The 15,508-nt window shown below is 40.6% G+C and overlaps 1 protein-coding gene across 6 annotated transcripts in view; it reads left to right on the plus strand.

Annotated features, from left to right (window-relative positions):
* Window positions 1-801: 801 nt before the first annotated feature.
* herc3 (HECT and RLD domain containing E3 ubiquitin protein ligase 3) overlaps window positions 802-15,508 on the plus strand; it is a 40,906-nt gene continuing 26,199 nt past the window's right edge. For 2 of the 6 annotated variants that reach the window (XM_083764675.1, XM_083764677.1), the window contains exons 1-11: window positions 802-879; window positions 1,678-2,041; window positions 4,405-4,564; window positions 6,168-6,244; window positions 6,470-6,691; window positions 7,522-7,613; window positions 8,281-8,411; window positions 8,833-8,984; window positions 9,263-9,330; window positions 12,427-12,551; window positions 13,496-13,555. In XM_083764675.1, the coding sequence (XP_083620801.1) occupies window positions 1,819-2,041; window positions 4,405-4,564; window positions 6,168-6,244; window positions 6,470-6,691; window positions 7,522-7,613; window positions 8,281-8,411; window positions 8,833-8,984; window positions 9,263-9,330; window positions 12,427-12,551; window positions 13,496-13,555 (1,310 nt within the window). In that variant the 5' untranslated portion in view covers window positions 802-879; window positions 1,678-1,818. Of the gene's footprint in view, window positions 880-926; window positions 1,085-1,677; window positions 2,046-4,404; window positions 4,565-6,167; window positions 6,245-6,469; window positions 6,692-7,521; window positions 7,614-8,280; window positions 8,412-8,832; window positions 8,985-9,262; window positions 9,331-12,426; window positions 12,552-13,495; window positions 13,556-15,508 lie in introns of those variants that run through there. The other 4 variants (XM_083764676.1, XM_083764680.1, XM_083764678.1 and 1 more) reach the window with 4 other exon arrangements.

Genomic DNA, 15,508 nt, shown 5'->3' on the forward strand with positions numbered 1-15,508 from the left:
TATATATATATTTTAGGGGCATGTCATGTGGTCTACCTGCAAAGCCTTTGTAGATCGTGATCTACCATTTGGGCACCGCTTAACGTCAGATCAGGGGTTTTGTCGGCGAGCGCCAAAAATGCTCCCCGACAGCATAATCGGAGCAAATACCGGGCAGTGTGTACGAGCCATAACGTGTTGACTACACTACACTACACTAATAAGGACACATAATAATAACTAATAACCCATCCGTTACTACATGTGGAGTCAACTCCCGCAATTACCTTCTTCCCCTAGTGCGCTGCAACGTAACTATAGGATGAGCGAAATTCTAGTATTTTATTAGACAATTTTCATATTTGAAATTTTGAACAAATTAGTGGAAATGAGTGTGTAGGCTATGGATAAAATAGATGAGATTGCAGTTGCAGTTTGATTTTGTTTACCCCCACCTATACACAGGTTTAATGTTTGTCTATAGTTCAATGTTTGTTTTGTAAACGCATTGACAACAAGTAATGAAGGGAAGAAATACGTCATATTGTTAATGGCGTTTAATGTTTGTCTTTCCACCGTTTGTTTTACATCACCATTACATCACCTAATAAACATGAGTTCGATTTTAATATGTTAACGCCCCTCACTTCACACGGGTGTGATTTATTTTTAGCAAATTGGAAAAATCTTTACACGTATCATTAATCGGTGACTAGTAGGAGGAGGGTGTTGTTTGTTTCATCTTGTCACGTGTCAAGTGTGTCACGTAACTTAACACGTGTCGAATGACGTTGCTGCCATTCTGAATCACTTCCTTGTTATTGCCTGCTCTAGTCTGTTGTTAGCGAACGAGTCCTTTAACGGAACGCCCCGTTGGAAGCTCGAAATGCACTTCCTCAGGTAAAAAAAAAAGTGTTTTTCAATGTAGCGAAAACAAAAAGAAAACAGTTAACATTCCTCTTTTGCCATTTAAAATCAGTGTCTCGATTGCATCTGTAAGGTTCGTAGACCGTGGGTATACTGGCTAACGTTAGCTAATCGCCGTCGACGAGCAAAAGTGTGTATGACTACCAGTGCGATGGGTATTCGGTAACCACTGGCTGGGGTACGTTCACTTCCGCACGATAGATATGCTTCTCTTGGTGTTGTCATTTGATTCTGCATTCTCCTCTCGGCGTGCAAAAGCATTACCCTACAAACTGAGACATGCTAACATTTAGTACATAGATAAGATAAGATATTAGATAAACCAAACTTGGTTTCTAGACACATCAGTGCGACTGTGCGTGGCAGGGCTGCTGTGACCCATCTCTTTTGATAGAGTCTATATGTGTTCTCTTGACTATTGTCTTAGTGTTGGCCAAGGTGATGGTTACGTTACACTGTAACGTAACCATCACCATGGACAACTGTCAAGTGGCACATAACAGTAGAGTTAAGGGTAAGAGTGGGCCGTCTCTACTCTGCTTAAGCAGGGATTACAGTGACAGGGTTTAACTTGTTCCTTATCATCGCATAGCTTTTACGTCACTCATGCATACACCTCCACAACCCCCCCCCCCCCCCCCCCCTGAAACGCAACCCGTGGTCCATTCCATTCTTAATATTATCCAGGGTTTGTAAACACAGTGCTTCACAATACTTACTCCCTTCTGTAAAGATGGTGACATTTTCTCTTTGCTTCTGTGTCTCTTCTAGGTTTGGAATTTACACAGAGGAGAGAAAGCAGGGCTTGTCTCAAGCCTGAACATTCCTCTGCTCCTCTTTCTCCATTTGCCTCAATCTCTCTCTCGCTCTCTCTCTCTGTTTTCGACTTCTCTCCCCCTCCCTCTTGCCAACATGCTATGCTGGGGAAACGCAGTGGATGGACAGTTGGGGATTGGCGAGGTGCCAAACCCAGTGTTTGAGCCAAGGAACTATAAGGTGTTCAATAGTAGGGAACTTAAAGAAGTATCATGTGGAGGGCAACACACACTGTTTCTGCTGCATGACGGGAGTGTGTACACATGTGGCTCCAATGGCCGTGGGCAGCTGGGACACGACAAGGCAGGCACTTATCCAGGTAGGTAAGCTTTCAGTGTAAATGTCAGTAGTAATAGTTCATTCACGTTTAAATTTTTTCATTTAGGTAGTTCCACTTGTGTCCCACTTCCACCCTCAGTGCCAGACAGGTCGCTTCGACCAATGAATCGCTCCAATAAGACCTTTCTATGTCTATGCAGACACCACCCTAGTAGCCGCCTGGCTGTGCGGTGTGTGGATAGAGCTGCATTCAGTAACCTTTTCACACCTTTCAACTGACTTATCTCCTGAAGTTTGGCATGTCAACAACACTTTGACACGCAGCCAGGAGAAGCCAGGGATCGAACCAGGAACCTTCTGCTTCCAATAGAACATACTAGTTTCTCTGAAGACGTGTCTTTGCGATCAGCCTGTCTGCCAAGCAGACATATGAGCATAACACTGTGATATTTATTATTGTGTTCTATGGTGTGCAACAAAAAATAATTTGAATTGCACAAGGTATACAGGAGTAACAAGACAACTGGATACTAAAGGGGAATCTGCTGTACCTGACAGAAATTACCATGATCTGGTCTTATGTTCATATCGTCACTTTGTTGGGCAGACCGTTGTATCTTTTAGTTTTTTCTTAAATGAATGCCTTATTTTATACGCAAAAGCACAGAATGTAGCCGATCTACAAGCTCTCAATGCATGCACAGGGAGCTTGTACATCTGCTATTTTCATTAACTATAAATATTAACCAATGAAGCGACAGCAATGATATCTTGCTTGTGAAATTGTGCATTTAGCAGAAGGTCCTGCAGGCTAATCTGTGGAAACTTAAGTCAAAAGACTGAAGGTCCAGAGTTGCTGTAGCTATTTCAAGGAGAGTGGAGGCTCTCTTATAGCTGCTAATGAGATTCCAGACACTGTTGATGGTCTATTTGTATCACATGGGCAGAGGTTTTAATTTATTTATTACCTTGTATTGTACAGCAAAGTATATGAGAATCATAAACTACAAGAAACATGCAATTAGGGAAACATATGGATAATAATAGTTTGGTCCATTTTGTTTTAAAGGTATATTCAGTGATTTCACAAAAAAAACCTTAGGTTTCGTTTTTGGCTGGGACCTAAGCCTTTCATCCAATCAGGATAGAGAGCCAAAAACGAAACCTACGGTTTTTTGACCCCCAGGGGTTAACTGGGGACAGGGAGGAACTCCTTATATGGTCAGCACACACTATAGTAGAGAGGATTATCACAACAAAACAAAAAAATAAGTGATATTTGAATTAAGTGGAACCTTTAATAATAAAGTGTCAACTAGTATTGTACTTGTAGTAACACAATTTTTTTCTGACCTATGAAATACCTATTTTACACCTATAACCTGATATAATAATAATGTTGGATCAGTTGGAAAATGCACAGGAAAGATGAATCATTATTTGCCAAAGCCACAAGCTACTCTGAACAGGAAACCAGTTGGAGCAGCACTGTGGTTGTGACTTTACCTGCATTTCTCGCTTCCCTACAGTGACAACAGCTGTACATAGGAATCTGTACATAACAGTAGCTCCCTGGAGGATGAGCCCAACCATTTCAGTGACCCCATGGCCTTCCCTCTAGTGCTACCTTCGGGCCAAAATGTCAACTTGGCTTGTAAACACTTTCATTATAATGTAATGAACCATAACAAGCTACATGGTGTTTCTAGGATGCTGAAGAAAACCGGCCACCGGATCAAAAACTTTAGAAGGTGTGCTCTACTCAGGGGGAGTCTTGAGGAGTAGTCTCTGTAGCTGGGTGCAGATTCTTGAAGATTCTATGTCATGAAAAAGGAATATCCACACTATTGAGAAGTTTCTTATGAACTTTTTTTTTTTTTTTAATGTTTTATAATAAAGTTAATAAGAAACTACTTGGATAGTGCTGATATTCCTTTTTCATTGTTTCTAGGATGCTAGGCAGCGGGGCTTTTAAATTACTCTTGTTTAGACATAATTCATCTTGTTCTGCATATTTAATCTTCTTCTCTGGGATTTTGTTCGCTCAATTCCTCAGATTCCTAGCTGAGAAAATTAAGAGAAATTATTTATTTCCATGAAATCACTGAACTTGCCAAAAGATTGTTGACCAGATAGTAAGTACATACTAAATAGCTAATGTTGGTTTGGTTTGTGAGGATGTGATGATTTTAACTCGTTGATGTTGATATTTAGAGTTTTGGCTATAATGCCGGGGTGAGAGTGGGGGGTTAAGGCACTCTCTGCCAAAAAAAACTAACAAAACAGACGTTAACTTCCAATGACAAACATTTGGGCCATCTCAGAGTAACATGGATGTTGTTTATGTTCATGGAGTGGTTTTTGATGCACTCTGAGAAGCCTTTTCCTCATCTTATCTTGCAGAGCTAGTTCGGGCTCTGGACACTCAGAAGATAGTGGTGGTGTCATGTGGTAGGACCCACTCCATGGCGGTGAATGAGCAGGGCCAGCTGTTCGCTTGGGGGGCTGGTGAAAGGGGCCAATTGGGCCTTGGGACCGCAGAGGAGGCTGTTCCAGTTCCCAGGTAAGCTGGTAGTAGCACATTGCTCAGACAAAGGAGAGGGACTCTGCAGGAACACAGTTGACTGTCTGCCTTTGCTTTAACTGGAATTTTGTTGGAAATACATTTCAAACTCTCATTTAAAGCTTTGACATATCATTATTCATATGGAAACATACATCATTAACAACATAAACATTATTTTGGTCATACAACATCAACACTTGAGCCTAGTGGAATAGTGGAGCTGAATGTAAAGAGTACGTGTGCTCTTCCAAATTAGGTTCTGTCTAAGAAATGGGATGCAAACAGTAGGTTGGCGATAATTGGAGCATGCAAATGTTCCCAGTTGTGTTATCACAGAAGGAGCCAAGTGGATAGTAAAACTGTATGATGGTAGCTAGCTCTACCTCAGCAATTATCTCTCAGGGGTGGTCTAGTGCATTGTAAAGGGGATAGATGCTGTTGTTGCTCGGCTTATGCCGACATAAGCCACTCCGACCATACTTGCTTACTGACACAGTCATCTGCCACTGGGTGGTAATTGTGGCTCTGACTTGTGAAAAGAGAGCTTCTGTTCTTATCTCCTTTTATTTTGCTCACAATGTAGGACAGGAGGGATGTGATTGCTACTGTAGATTGCTCTTATAATTCCAGTAGAAAATACCTTCACTCACAGATAATGTTATGATGTAATGATTGCCTTAAACCCTATATACTTTGTTGTACGGAAATAAAGGATTTACGAGCTCACAAGTCTTGTTGTTATTGATTACAAACGATAATCAAAAGCTGCTAATATGGTGCATGTAACAAACAAGAAGCATTCCTAATTACAGGCACGCAAACGTGCCGCTTATCAGCTAAAATCTCAGTTTTTGATCCAAAATAAATTGAAACAGCACATCTACAAGCTCACTTCGTGATGCGTTGTAAGCTTGTAGATCAGCTATTTCAGCATTTTCTATTTTCTTTTAAGTATAAAAATATTGAATTATGTCAGTAATTTCTTTCTGTATGTTTCAGTTATTTTTCATATCTTCCCTGTGCATTTGTTTTTATTTCCAGGCAAACAAAGTTATTCTTTATTCATATGCTCAATGCCAGAAACACAATTAAATCATTAATTGCAATTATTTAGGATAATTAATTGTCAACTTAAATTTGTAACCCTGACAGCCCATAATAATTATGGCAAAAAATACGGTAGGGTACTGTCACAGCTGTGTAGGATAATGAGTCTGACATGTCATGCTTAATTTATATCACTTATCCCAGCATGGACTGACCACAGAGACCAGTCCTTAGTACATGTGACATGTTGGATAAAGGCACAAATTACAATGCTGACATGTCAGTTACTAAATAGCGTGTACACTGCTGTAAAGCCTGGTTTATACTTTGTCGCACGATGGTGTCATGTGCCGAACATAGCCGATCTACAAGCCCAACCATGACGCGTTGCGTTGTGGGCTTGTAGGTCTGTTGTGTTCTGCGTGACCCTGTCGTACGAAGATGCATAAATCAGTCATACTGATCTTGATCAACACAAAAACAAATCCCTGATAAAGAGGTTTTTGGTAATGCTCTTCTATCCTCATGAGATAATGTATGTTGTTCTGCCCAGGTTGATTAAAAAGCTGTGTGAGCATCGCATCTCTCAAGTTATGTGTGGAAATGAGCACTGCATCGCACTTTCTCGAGGTGAGAAAGGCACAAACCTTTCACAACTCAACACAAGCCTGGTATTGATTATTTATTTTTGAAGAACAAATCATGGCTCAAAGTTACTAAAAGAACTTCTGATATTGGGTTTCTTTACATTAAACGTTTAACCTCTTAGTTCTTTGTTTAAATCTCGATTTTTCTAACAATATGAATGGTCTACTGTCTACTCATGTCAATGCATTGTCCCTGCTTTCCTCTCAGATGGCCAGCTGTTCACGTGGGGCCAGAACTCTAACGGCCAGCTGGGTCTGGGGAAGGGAGAACCCAGCGCGCTGTCCCCTCAGCCCCTTAAATCCCTATCAGGAATCCCTCTGGCTCAGATCACTGCCGGAGGAGACCACAGCTTTGCCCTCTCTTTGTCTGGAGCTGTGTTTGGTTGGGGCAAGAACAGCGCTGGGCAGCTGGGGCTGAATGATGAACAAGGTATGATAGAATGATGATGAAGTGAAGTTGAACCTGACACCAAGTTGGAGGCTTGTTTCATGTGGAACGGTGGTCCTAATTATAAATGATATATTTTGTTTTATGTGAGCTGATGTTTTCGTGAGATTAGTAGGGGCTTCATGTTTAAATGTATCACAAACACTTTGCAGAAGTTTCAGTGTACAGTATATGAATTACATCAGTGATTCAACTGACCTTGAATTAAGTAGCTCGGTAATAACCACAACATTGATCCTTTTTAAAGTTTTCCTTATTCATTCTACACACAAATAAAAGCCTAATGGTCTGGGATGTTTCTAAAAATCAAGCGTTAAAACCTCATTGTGCAATTTCTTCAACTGGTTGGCCGTATGTAGAACCTCAAGATCAGTTGAGAACAATATTATTGAAACATAATCTTACATAATATTATTTTGTGCTACTTGTTAATGAAAGCAATAGAATACACCCGCACACTTATTTAATGAAGCAACGTTTCGGTCCCTCCGGACCTTCCTCAGGCGAAGGTCCGGTGGGACCGACACGTTGCTTCATTAAATAAGAAAATACTCAGAGCACCGAGCAAATACACAGTGGGGGTGTATTTCATTGCTTTCATTGATGTCCACTGGCCTACGCACCTGTGCATAGTGCATACGCCTGAATTCTAGGTGTGCGAAAGTTTTCTCCTACAGTTGCTACTTGTGAATGAAATAGATAGTGTGCACATTGTTTCACAGATTAGGACTTGGCCTAACAAAAAAGTCCAGTTGTGACATTTTATTTTGCCTGAATCCATGTGAACACTGTTTTGTGCTTCCTTTCATCAGATCGTGCTGTGCCATGCCACATCAAGTTTCTAAGATCCCAGAAAGTTGTTTACATCAGCTGTGGGGATGAACACACTGCAGCCCTCACAAAGGTATGTATGAGAGTAATGTACAGTACACAGCCGCCGCTCACCACAAACAAAATATTCTGTGATATTTTGCCCACATCTATTTGTATCTTATACGGTCGTTAACGGCATGTAAACACATCGCTGACCTGCAAAAACTCACCATGCAAAAACAACCAGTCATGAACTGACCAATCCAGTGATTTATGTCCTTGGGACTGAATCCTTGTGCATGACAAATATTTATTTTTGTTTATTTCTAATGGTAAAGCTATGCAACAAACTTTTGTCTAGAACAGTGGCTCCCAAACGTTTTTGCCCAAATGAGACGTTTGCCCAAAACCCAAACTAGTGAAAACAGTAGATCACATTGCTTTGTGCCACGTTGTGAGCTTGTAAATCTGACATTTTCACTACTTCTTAAAATAATATTTCCAATACAATTAGATAATTTTTTTATGTTATTTATGAAATGTTTATAACTGATGACAAGTTGTGAACTTGTAATTAAAAATCTTTTGAAATAAAATGTTTTTTCCAATGTGGAAGGTGAAGAAAAGGAGATATTGACCCATACAAATTGAACCCAAAGATGGTTCCCGACCCACTGTTTAGGAAACAGTGGTCTAGATAGAAGATCTACACCTGAAACTAAAAAGAATGAATCAGCATTGTATTGCTTGTCTGACAGGATGGCGGCTTGTTTACGTTCGGGGATGGCTCGCGGGGTCAGCTGGGTCATGACACAACTCACAACGAGCCATTGCCTAGACGGGTGCTGGAGCTGATGGGGAGTGAGGTGTCCCAAATTGCGTGTGGCAGGTAATTGTTAGGCAGTATAATGTCTAGGATATTGAAATGAATACATGGAATCAGTTTACCTACATTTTTACCTACCAGCCTTCCTTTGCTGCATACATCAGGGCATGCAACAGTTAAGGTCCTGCTGCGTTCTTTTTTTTTGGGGGGGGGGGGCAAAGAAAGTTGGAATTGGAAAACACACAGCAGTCTGCAAGGACCTAAATGTTCGATTAATGATCACTACTTATTTTGGGCATGTTATAGCTGGAGAACAATCAGTGAGTCATAAATAAACTACTTGCATAAAAGCCTGGGATAAGGATATTGTTGCTGTGAGGTGACAGTGCTAACCACTGCGCACCATGTACCAACATACAAACTTTGAATAGGTCCTCTTGTGTTTCCTTAATTCCTTATTCTCTATCTTTTTTCTATCTGTCAGGCACCACACCCTGGCGTTCGTGCCTTCCTCTGGTATCATGTACTCATTTGGTTGTAACATTCATGGGCAGCTGGGAACAGGGACGCGGGGAGACACCAGAAGCCCTTGTCCTGTCAAGAGCAGCAACCTCACAGGAAATTCTCAGAGAACAGGTCAGTTTTTTTTTTTTTTTTTTTTATCTCATTAAAATAAAGAGCACAAGCGGTTGTACAAACAAGGGGCTATATTTCATTTAAAGAGGACTATGTATGAGTTTACTTTGTCTTTTTACAAAAAAGGAGGAAAATAAAATCGATCTTGAGAGTAAATTATTCATGAAACAAAATGCACATATCTTCTGACGGAATGGAAAGGTTTAGTCTCAACCATTTATATTGACCTCAAGATTCAGCTAACACGTGTATTCCTCTTTTCTTCCTTTTCGGAATAGATTGCTGCACCATAACCAAAATCAACTGTGGTGGAGACCATAATTTTGTATTGTGCTCTGATGAGCAGGTAAGACAAATGTTGGTTTTCCTTTAGTAGAAAAATAAAACAAAACAAAAACAAAACACAACCACAATTTTAACTTGATTCCAAGGGCCAGTATGTGTTACCATAGCTTATCATTTACAAATGTGTATGTTGTTGTAATAATAATGATGATAATAATGTATTGCTATTAGGAGTGGTTAAACGGAAAGATAATACATTAATTTGTAGTTTTTACACGAGAGAAATCTATTTGACCACATATCAACGATTAGATGCTTGAATGTGTGAATATTACTCCACAGGGAGGCAGTGGTGCCTTAGCTTGCCATAGCCCAGTCTAGTTTGTAAAGCCAAGTACACATGGACTGTTGTCCTGGCCTGTCCTCTGTGGATAGAGCAAGGGACTAGCACTCTACCCAGTTTAGGGATTCCATTCCCTGTGTCCCTCATTAGCTATAGAAATGCACTAAAGGGAAATAACAACTAAACATTTGTTAAGTGTTGTTCCATTCCTTGTGTTGCCCTTTGGCTAGAACCTCTACACACCAGTGCTGCTGTGGTGTAGCACAGTGGAAGCAACACTGTTTATGCTTTCATAGTTTGCTCCATATACTGTAGATATTCTGTAATGGGCGAAAGAAAGGATTCTGCTTTTTGTACGTTTAGTTCGTTAAACAAACCACTTCATCCATGCTCTCTCTTGAGCTGAGAAAGAAGATATAATGTGCTGTTCCACTGTGCATCATGGCCAACAGTTATAAAAAAATGTATGCATGATTGTAAACATGTAACGAGTGTTATAAATTATAACTATGTTTACAATCATGCATAAAATGTAACTTATAATGCCTTATAATAACATTATGTATGTGATTAGAATGCATTATAGTCCCAAGCTTTAATTAAATTGTGTTTAATCTTTATGTCATGTGGTCTTTTCAGTGGTTTATGACCAACATATGAATGCCTCGCGGTTGCAATTTACAATTTAGGCATTTAGCAGACGCTCTTAATCCAGAGCGACTTACAATAATCAAGAACAAAAGCATGGGAATACATCACAAAAGCATTTATCATAAAACATGCGTAAGCTAAGAAAGTAACAGTGGAATATCTATATTATGAGACTATACATACTATATACTGTATATAAACTATACATATAAACTGACTATACATACTATACATATAAACTATATATATACTACTATGCTATACATATGTACTATGGCGTGCTATGACTATATACAATGCAATTATAGTGCCGTCTACATAACATGCTATAAGTCTGTATCAGATGCTATCTAAGTCTACAGAAATGCTATCTAAGGGGGTGGGGTAAGTGCTATAGGCCATGATGGAGTCTAAAAAGGTGGGTTTTCAGACTACGGGGGAAGATTGGGAGTGATGCTGCAGTTCTGACTGCAATGGGAAGTGCATTCCACAGTTTTGGAGCCAGAAGGGAGAAGAGTTTGGGACGTGTGGAGCGTTGTCCCGGCGTTTTTAGTGAGGGTACTTCCAGCTTCCCTGCGTTGGCTGATCTGAGTGCGCTGGAGGGTTTGTAGGGTTCAATCATACTTGCAAGATATGGGGGAGCCATACCTTTGGTTGCCTTGAATGCCAGCATCAGAGTTTTGTATTCTGTGCGGGCAGCGACCGGGAGCCAGTGGAGGGAGCGGAGCAGGGGGGAGACATGTGAGAATTTTGGCTGGTTGAAGACCAAGCGAGCTGCGGCATTTTGGATCAGCTGGAGAGGCTTAAGTGCACATGCTGGTAGGCCAGTAAGGAGGGAGTTACAATAGTCGAGTTTTGACAAGACTGTTGTCTGGTTGCTAGGTGATCTAGGGTTAGGTGATTCAATGTAAACAGATTAAAATGCATTTATCTCTGATCTTTTCCCAGATTGCGTAATTCTTTTTTATCCATGCCCCATAACTAAAGCGTTGATAACAAAAATTATGTTTCGGGGCTGCTTACCCTGTGTTCCACGCTATTTAATCCATGTTTCCGTGCTGCTTATTATGCTAAACCCGCTATTTGTTTAATGTGTTTAATTCGCCGTTGTTTATATAATTAAAAAGAAATAGGTGGATCTGGTGACGAGGCCGCCGCGTTATGATGACGAAACTGGAAATCGAGCCGTGCTCTGGGCTGCAAGGGCTTCTGGGAAAATGAATCCAATACAAGTGGTGGTTTTGACTGGGCTCTGCGAGCCTTTGCAGCCTGTTGTCGTTTCGCATTGCGATGGTCGCATGTTTTTGAGTGGTGCAACAACTCCAAGGAACAGCAATGTCAGTGTTCACCTATGTGTCCGCCTATGTGTTGGTTCACCTATGTGACTACCTATGTGTTGGTTAATGGTATAATGAGTACCAGTAGGGGCGCTGTTGTGCCAGAAACAGAGAGAGAGAGAGAGTGCTGCACTGTTGCCTGCTAATGAGAGGGGGGGGGGGGGGGGGTTGTACCACTCAGTTCACATGGAACTATTTTCAGGCGGATTTTCATGGATTAAAGCCGCAAATACTTCGGCGCATGCTCCAAAGGTAATAAAACAATCCTGGCAGCCTAGGTGGTTTGGACATATTAATTTAAAGCCCTTAAAGTGTTAAAATAAGATCCTGCAGACCTTTAAACAGCCGTTGTTTACCTCTGGTCCCGGCACCAGTATGCACTGAAAAGATCGTGGCAATTTAATTAATACCTGGCAGGGAATGTGTTAAAATTTACATAATACCGGTATGATTCTAATTATAATGTAATTATAATGTATGCTGTAACTTATTATTTTGTGGCTCATCTTTTTCCAGCAGTTTCCCTTAGTCAGGTCAAGCATTTATTTGCCAAAGTTATATCGTTTCAAATAACTAATTGTGTGTTTTACTTTCAAAAGTAAAAATGTGAAGTGAGGGGCGCTCTTATCATCGTACATCATTATGACGTAACATGTCTATTTGCTCAGACACATAGCGTAACTTCTCCGTTCATTGTCAATGGGAATTTAATGTTTGTAAGACGAAAGTCTACACTAATAGCTGAATATAGACAGTACCCCTCAAAAAAAACAAATTAAAACAATGTGAAATTATTTGTTTCTTCCCTTTGCCTTCCTCTATACAGACTTGTGTCCCTCCAGAAGACTTCAGGGTGAACAACATCAGTAAAGGCATCTCTCTAATCAACTACGAGAGTTTAAATTCATGGAGAATTAAACTAATAGACAACACAGACTCTAGTGTCACAAAGTAAGTCACTGAGAAATGATCATCACTTTAGATACTACACTACTATTTTTGTGTGTGTATATTTGAAGCATGTCACTCCCAACGGACTCAGAACGAGGCAAGGTAGTTCTTTTATCACTGGTAGATTTATTGTCTGTCACACAATCAATCCACAACGTCAAACTGTTGTAAAATAAAGCATAAAACGAACATTCAGATAAGAACCAAACAATACCGAAACATTATCATAAGAAACAATAACAAATGCAGAAAGGAAACAAACACACCTCACTGGCGCTGCTGGGAATGAAAGGACGTCTTTGCCCTCTGAAGTGCCCATAAACACAGCGACACTGAAATACAATTCATTCCATGAATAAGACATATAAACCACACAATGTCAATATGTCTTGATGTAACGGTTACAACTCTAAACACACGAACCTGTTGGTCAGCAACACGCTGTAAACAAACCGCCCGGCATCTCTACGGAACGGAAGTGGAACAATGATTGTGATCAACGATGCAAACCATATATGGGCAAAGCACCGGAAATGACGGAACTTCAACTCATAAATATACTTTTTACTCAAATATATATTAAGAGAATAATAAACTTGTTATTAACAATGATTGTATTATTATTGAGGGGGGCTAGCCCCTCCAATGCACATCTTTGTGTGTATGTGTGTCTGTCCGTTTGAGGAATGTGATGTATGATTAGAGCACCCCTCACTTCACACGAGTGTGATTTTTATTATCATTTGCACATTCATAAGCTCACCTAACCAAATTCTATAATTAATCTATAATTAAATGCTGCTAGTCTATGTACGGCAAAAGGCTGTCTCGCCAATCTTTGGAGAGAAATCTAATGTAGCATTGATGAACAGCAGCCTATACCTACCTACCTGGTATGAAATGTGTTTTGTAACAAATGTCCTTATCACATTCTGTTTCCACAGTGACGTCATACTTCTGCTCTCCTCCACGGCCTGCTGGAATGCCAGCTTTCTGGACCAAAGGTACCAAAAGCCTCTCCATTCTGAATCTGATGCCTGATGTAAATGTTGCGCTCATAGATGTACTGTATATAACACTCATAACACTCAAGGGGCATGTACTTTTTAAATCTAACTAAAATATGGATAAAAGCAGCTAATATATTGCTTAAATGGTTGTACGGTTGTACTGTACAACTTTAATCTGTCATCAGGCATCCACTTCATTATTGGTGCCAAGCAATGCGACACAGTAAAAGTGTTTTTTTTCACGCACCCGTTTTTCTTTGACTCCTGGGAATGGGTTTACACGTGGCATCACAGGGTCTGCATGATTCCGTTCTGTCACATATTCAAACACACACACACACACAGTGTCACACACATGCACACTTGCGCGCCCCCCCCCCCCCCCACACACACATGCATGCACATGCACACACAAGTACAAATGTTTACATGCACACACAGTATTTCATGCTATGCTAACTACATACTGCTGATAATGTTGGCTTGGAAAAGATGATTATCTAGACGGACAGTGAGATCCATGGACGGGATCAGAGCACAGTGTTGCTGGATGCTGAATCATCACTATGTCGTGTCATGGGAATGAGGACTGAATCCCTGTACCTAGCATCCTAAACTTACATTCTTCTGAAAACAAGAAAAGAAGACAAATTACACTTTGGTAGAAGTGTGTGTTGGGTTGTTAACCCATTCTGACCTGAGATCAGATTCATACGAGTTTTCCACTGGACACACACTGGTCTGATGAACCCATTCTGACCTGAGATCAGATTCTAAAAATGTCAGTCGCTCTTCGATTTTTCAAAAAATAGCAGACCTACAAGCTCGTATCGCGCCACTCGGTGGCGCGATATGAGCTTGTAGATCTGCTATTTTTCAATAGCTAAAGCATAACATGATGCTGACACCAAAATGGGTGCCCGTTCAGAATGGGTTAAAAGACATAACTTAAAATATTGGTGAGCTATCTTCAATAGTTGCCCCTTGATTAGACGTTGAAATAGAGTTGTCATTGACTTACTGTATATTGCTCAGTGAAATGAGTCTCAAAGCCAGACTTCTAAAACGGATAGTTCCATGATTATGATATAAAAATCACACTTGTGTGAAGGGAGGGGCACTCATCATCATACCTGTGCTCAGCCAATCAAATCATCACTATGTGGTACCCCTCAAAATAATCGTGAATAAAGAGAGTCTGAATTCTTTATTAACGGCACCTTTTTCTCTTCATTAAAATGTATTGGCAATTCTGCACGCTGATGGCAGCTGCTCTTCAGTTGCTCCTGGGTCCTAGTGTCCTAAGGGTCTCTGCTATTCTATTCTAGTGCACTGCCAGAAGCTGTGAAAGTTTGTGCTCTGACCCTAGTGGGGTCTCAGAGACCACTTGCTGTTGTTTGTGGCACCCCAGCCACTCCGACTGGCATCCGTGGTGACTACCGAGTCCCGACACAGTTGTACTTCCCGGGAGAAAATGTGGGGAATCTATTTATCGGTGACTGGGAACAGCTCAGGAGTGCATGGAGTTCCCAAACAAGGATGGCTTGTTGTGACACATTCAGAATTAATTTGCTTGATTCATGCCTTTCAGAGAGCAGTGCCTTTTAATTACTCTGTATAGCTCAGCTGGGACGCACGATAAATGCAAAGACTGTAAATGCCCTCTGTGGTAGCCACGTGGTGTTTCTTGTTTAGCAAACAGTCTCCACTAGACTAAGTCAATCTAGTCCAGTATTATGACTGGATACAACATGCCCTATAAATATGTATACTGTAAATAAGGCCCCTCCTTCACCTTGTTTGGTAATGCCAGGCTTAAACCACTGTCTTTTCTTTATGAGAAATGTCACGTGACACTATGATGCCCCATAATATTATTATTAAGAATAGCCTGATTACCATCGGGTTTAGAATTGCATGTTAAATACACAATAGTACTGTGGTTTT

This window comes from Protomyctophum parallelum, assembly GCF_964188405.1.
Source record: "Protomyctophum parallelum genome assembly, chromosome: 5".
In the NCBI taxonomy this organism is placed as follows: domain Eukaryota; kingdom Metazoa; phylum Chordata; class Actinopteri; order Myctophiformes; family Myctophidae; genus Protomyctophum; species Protomyctophum parallelum.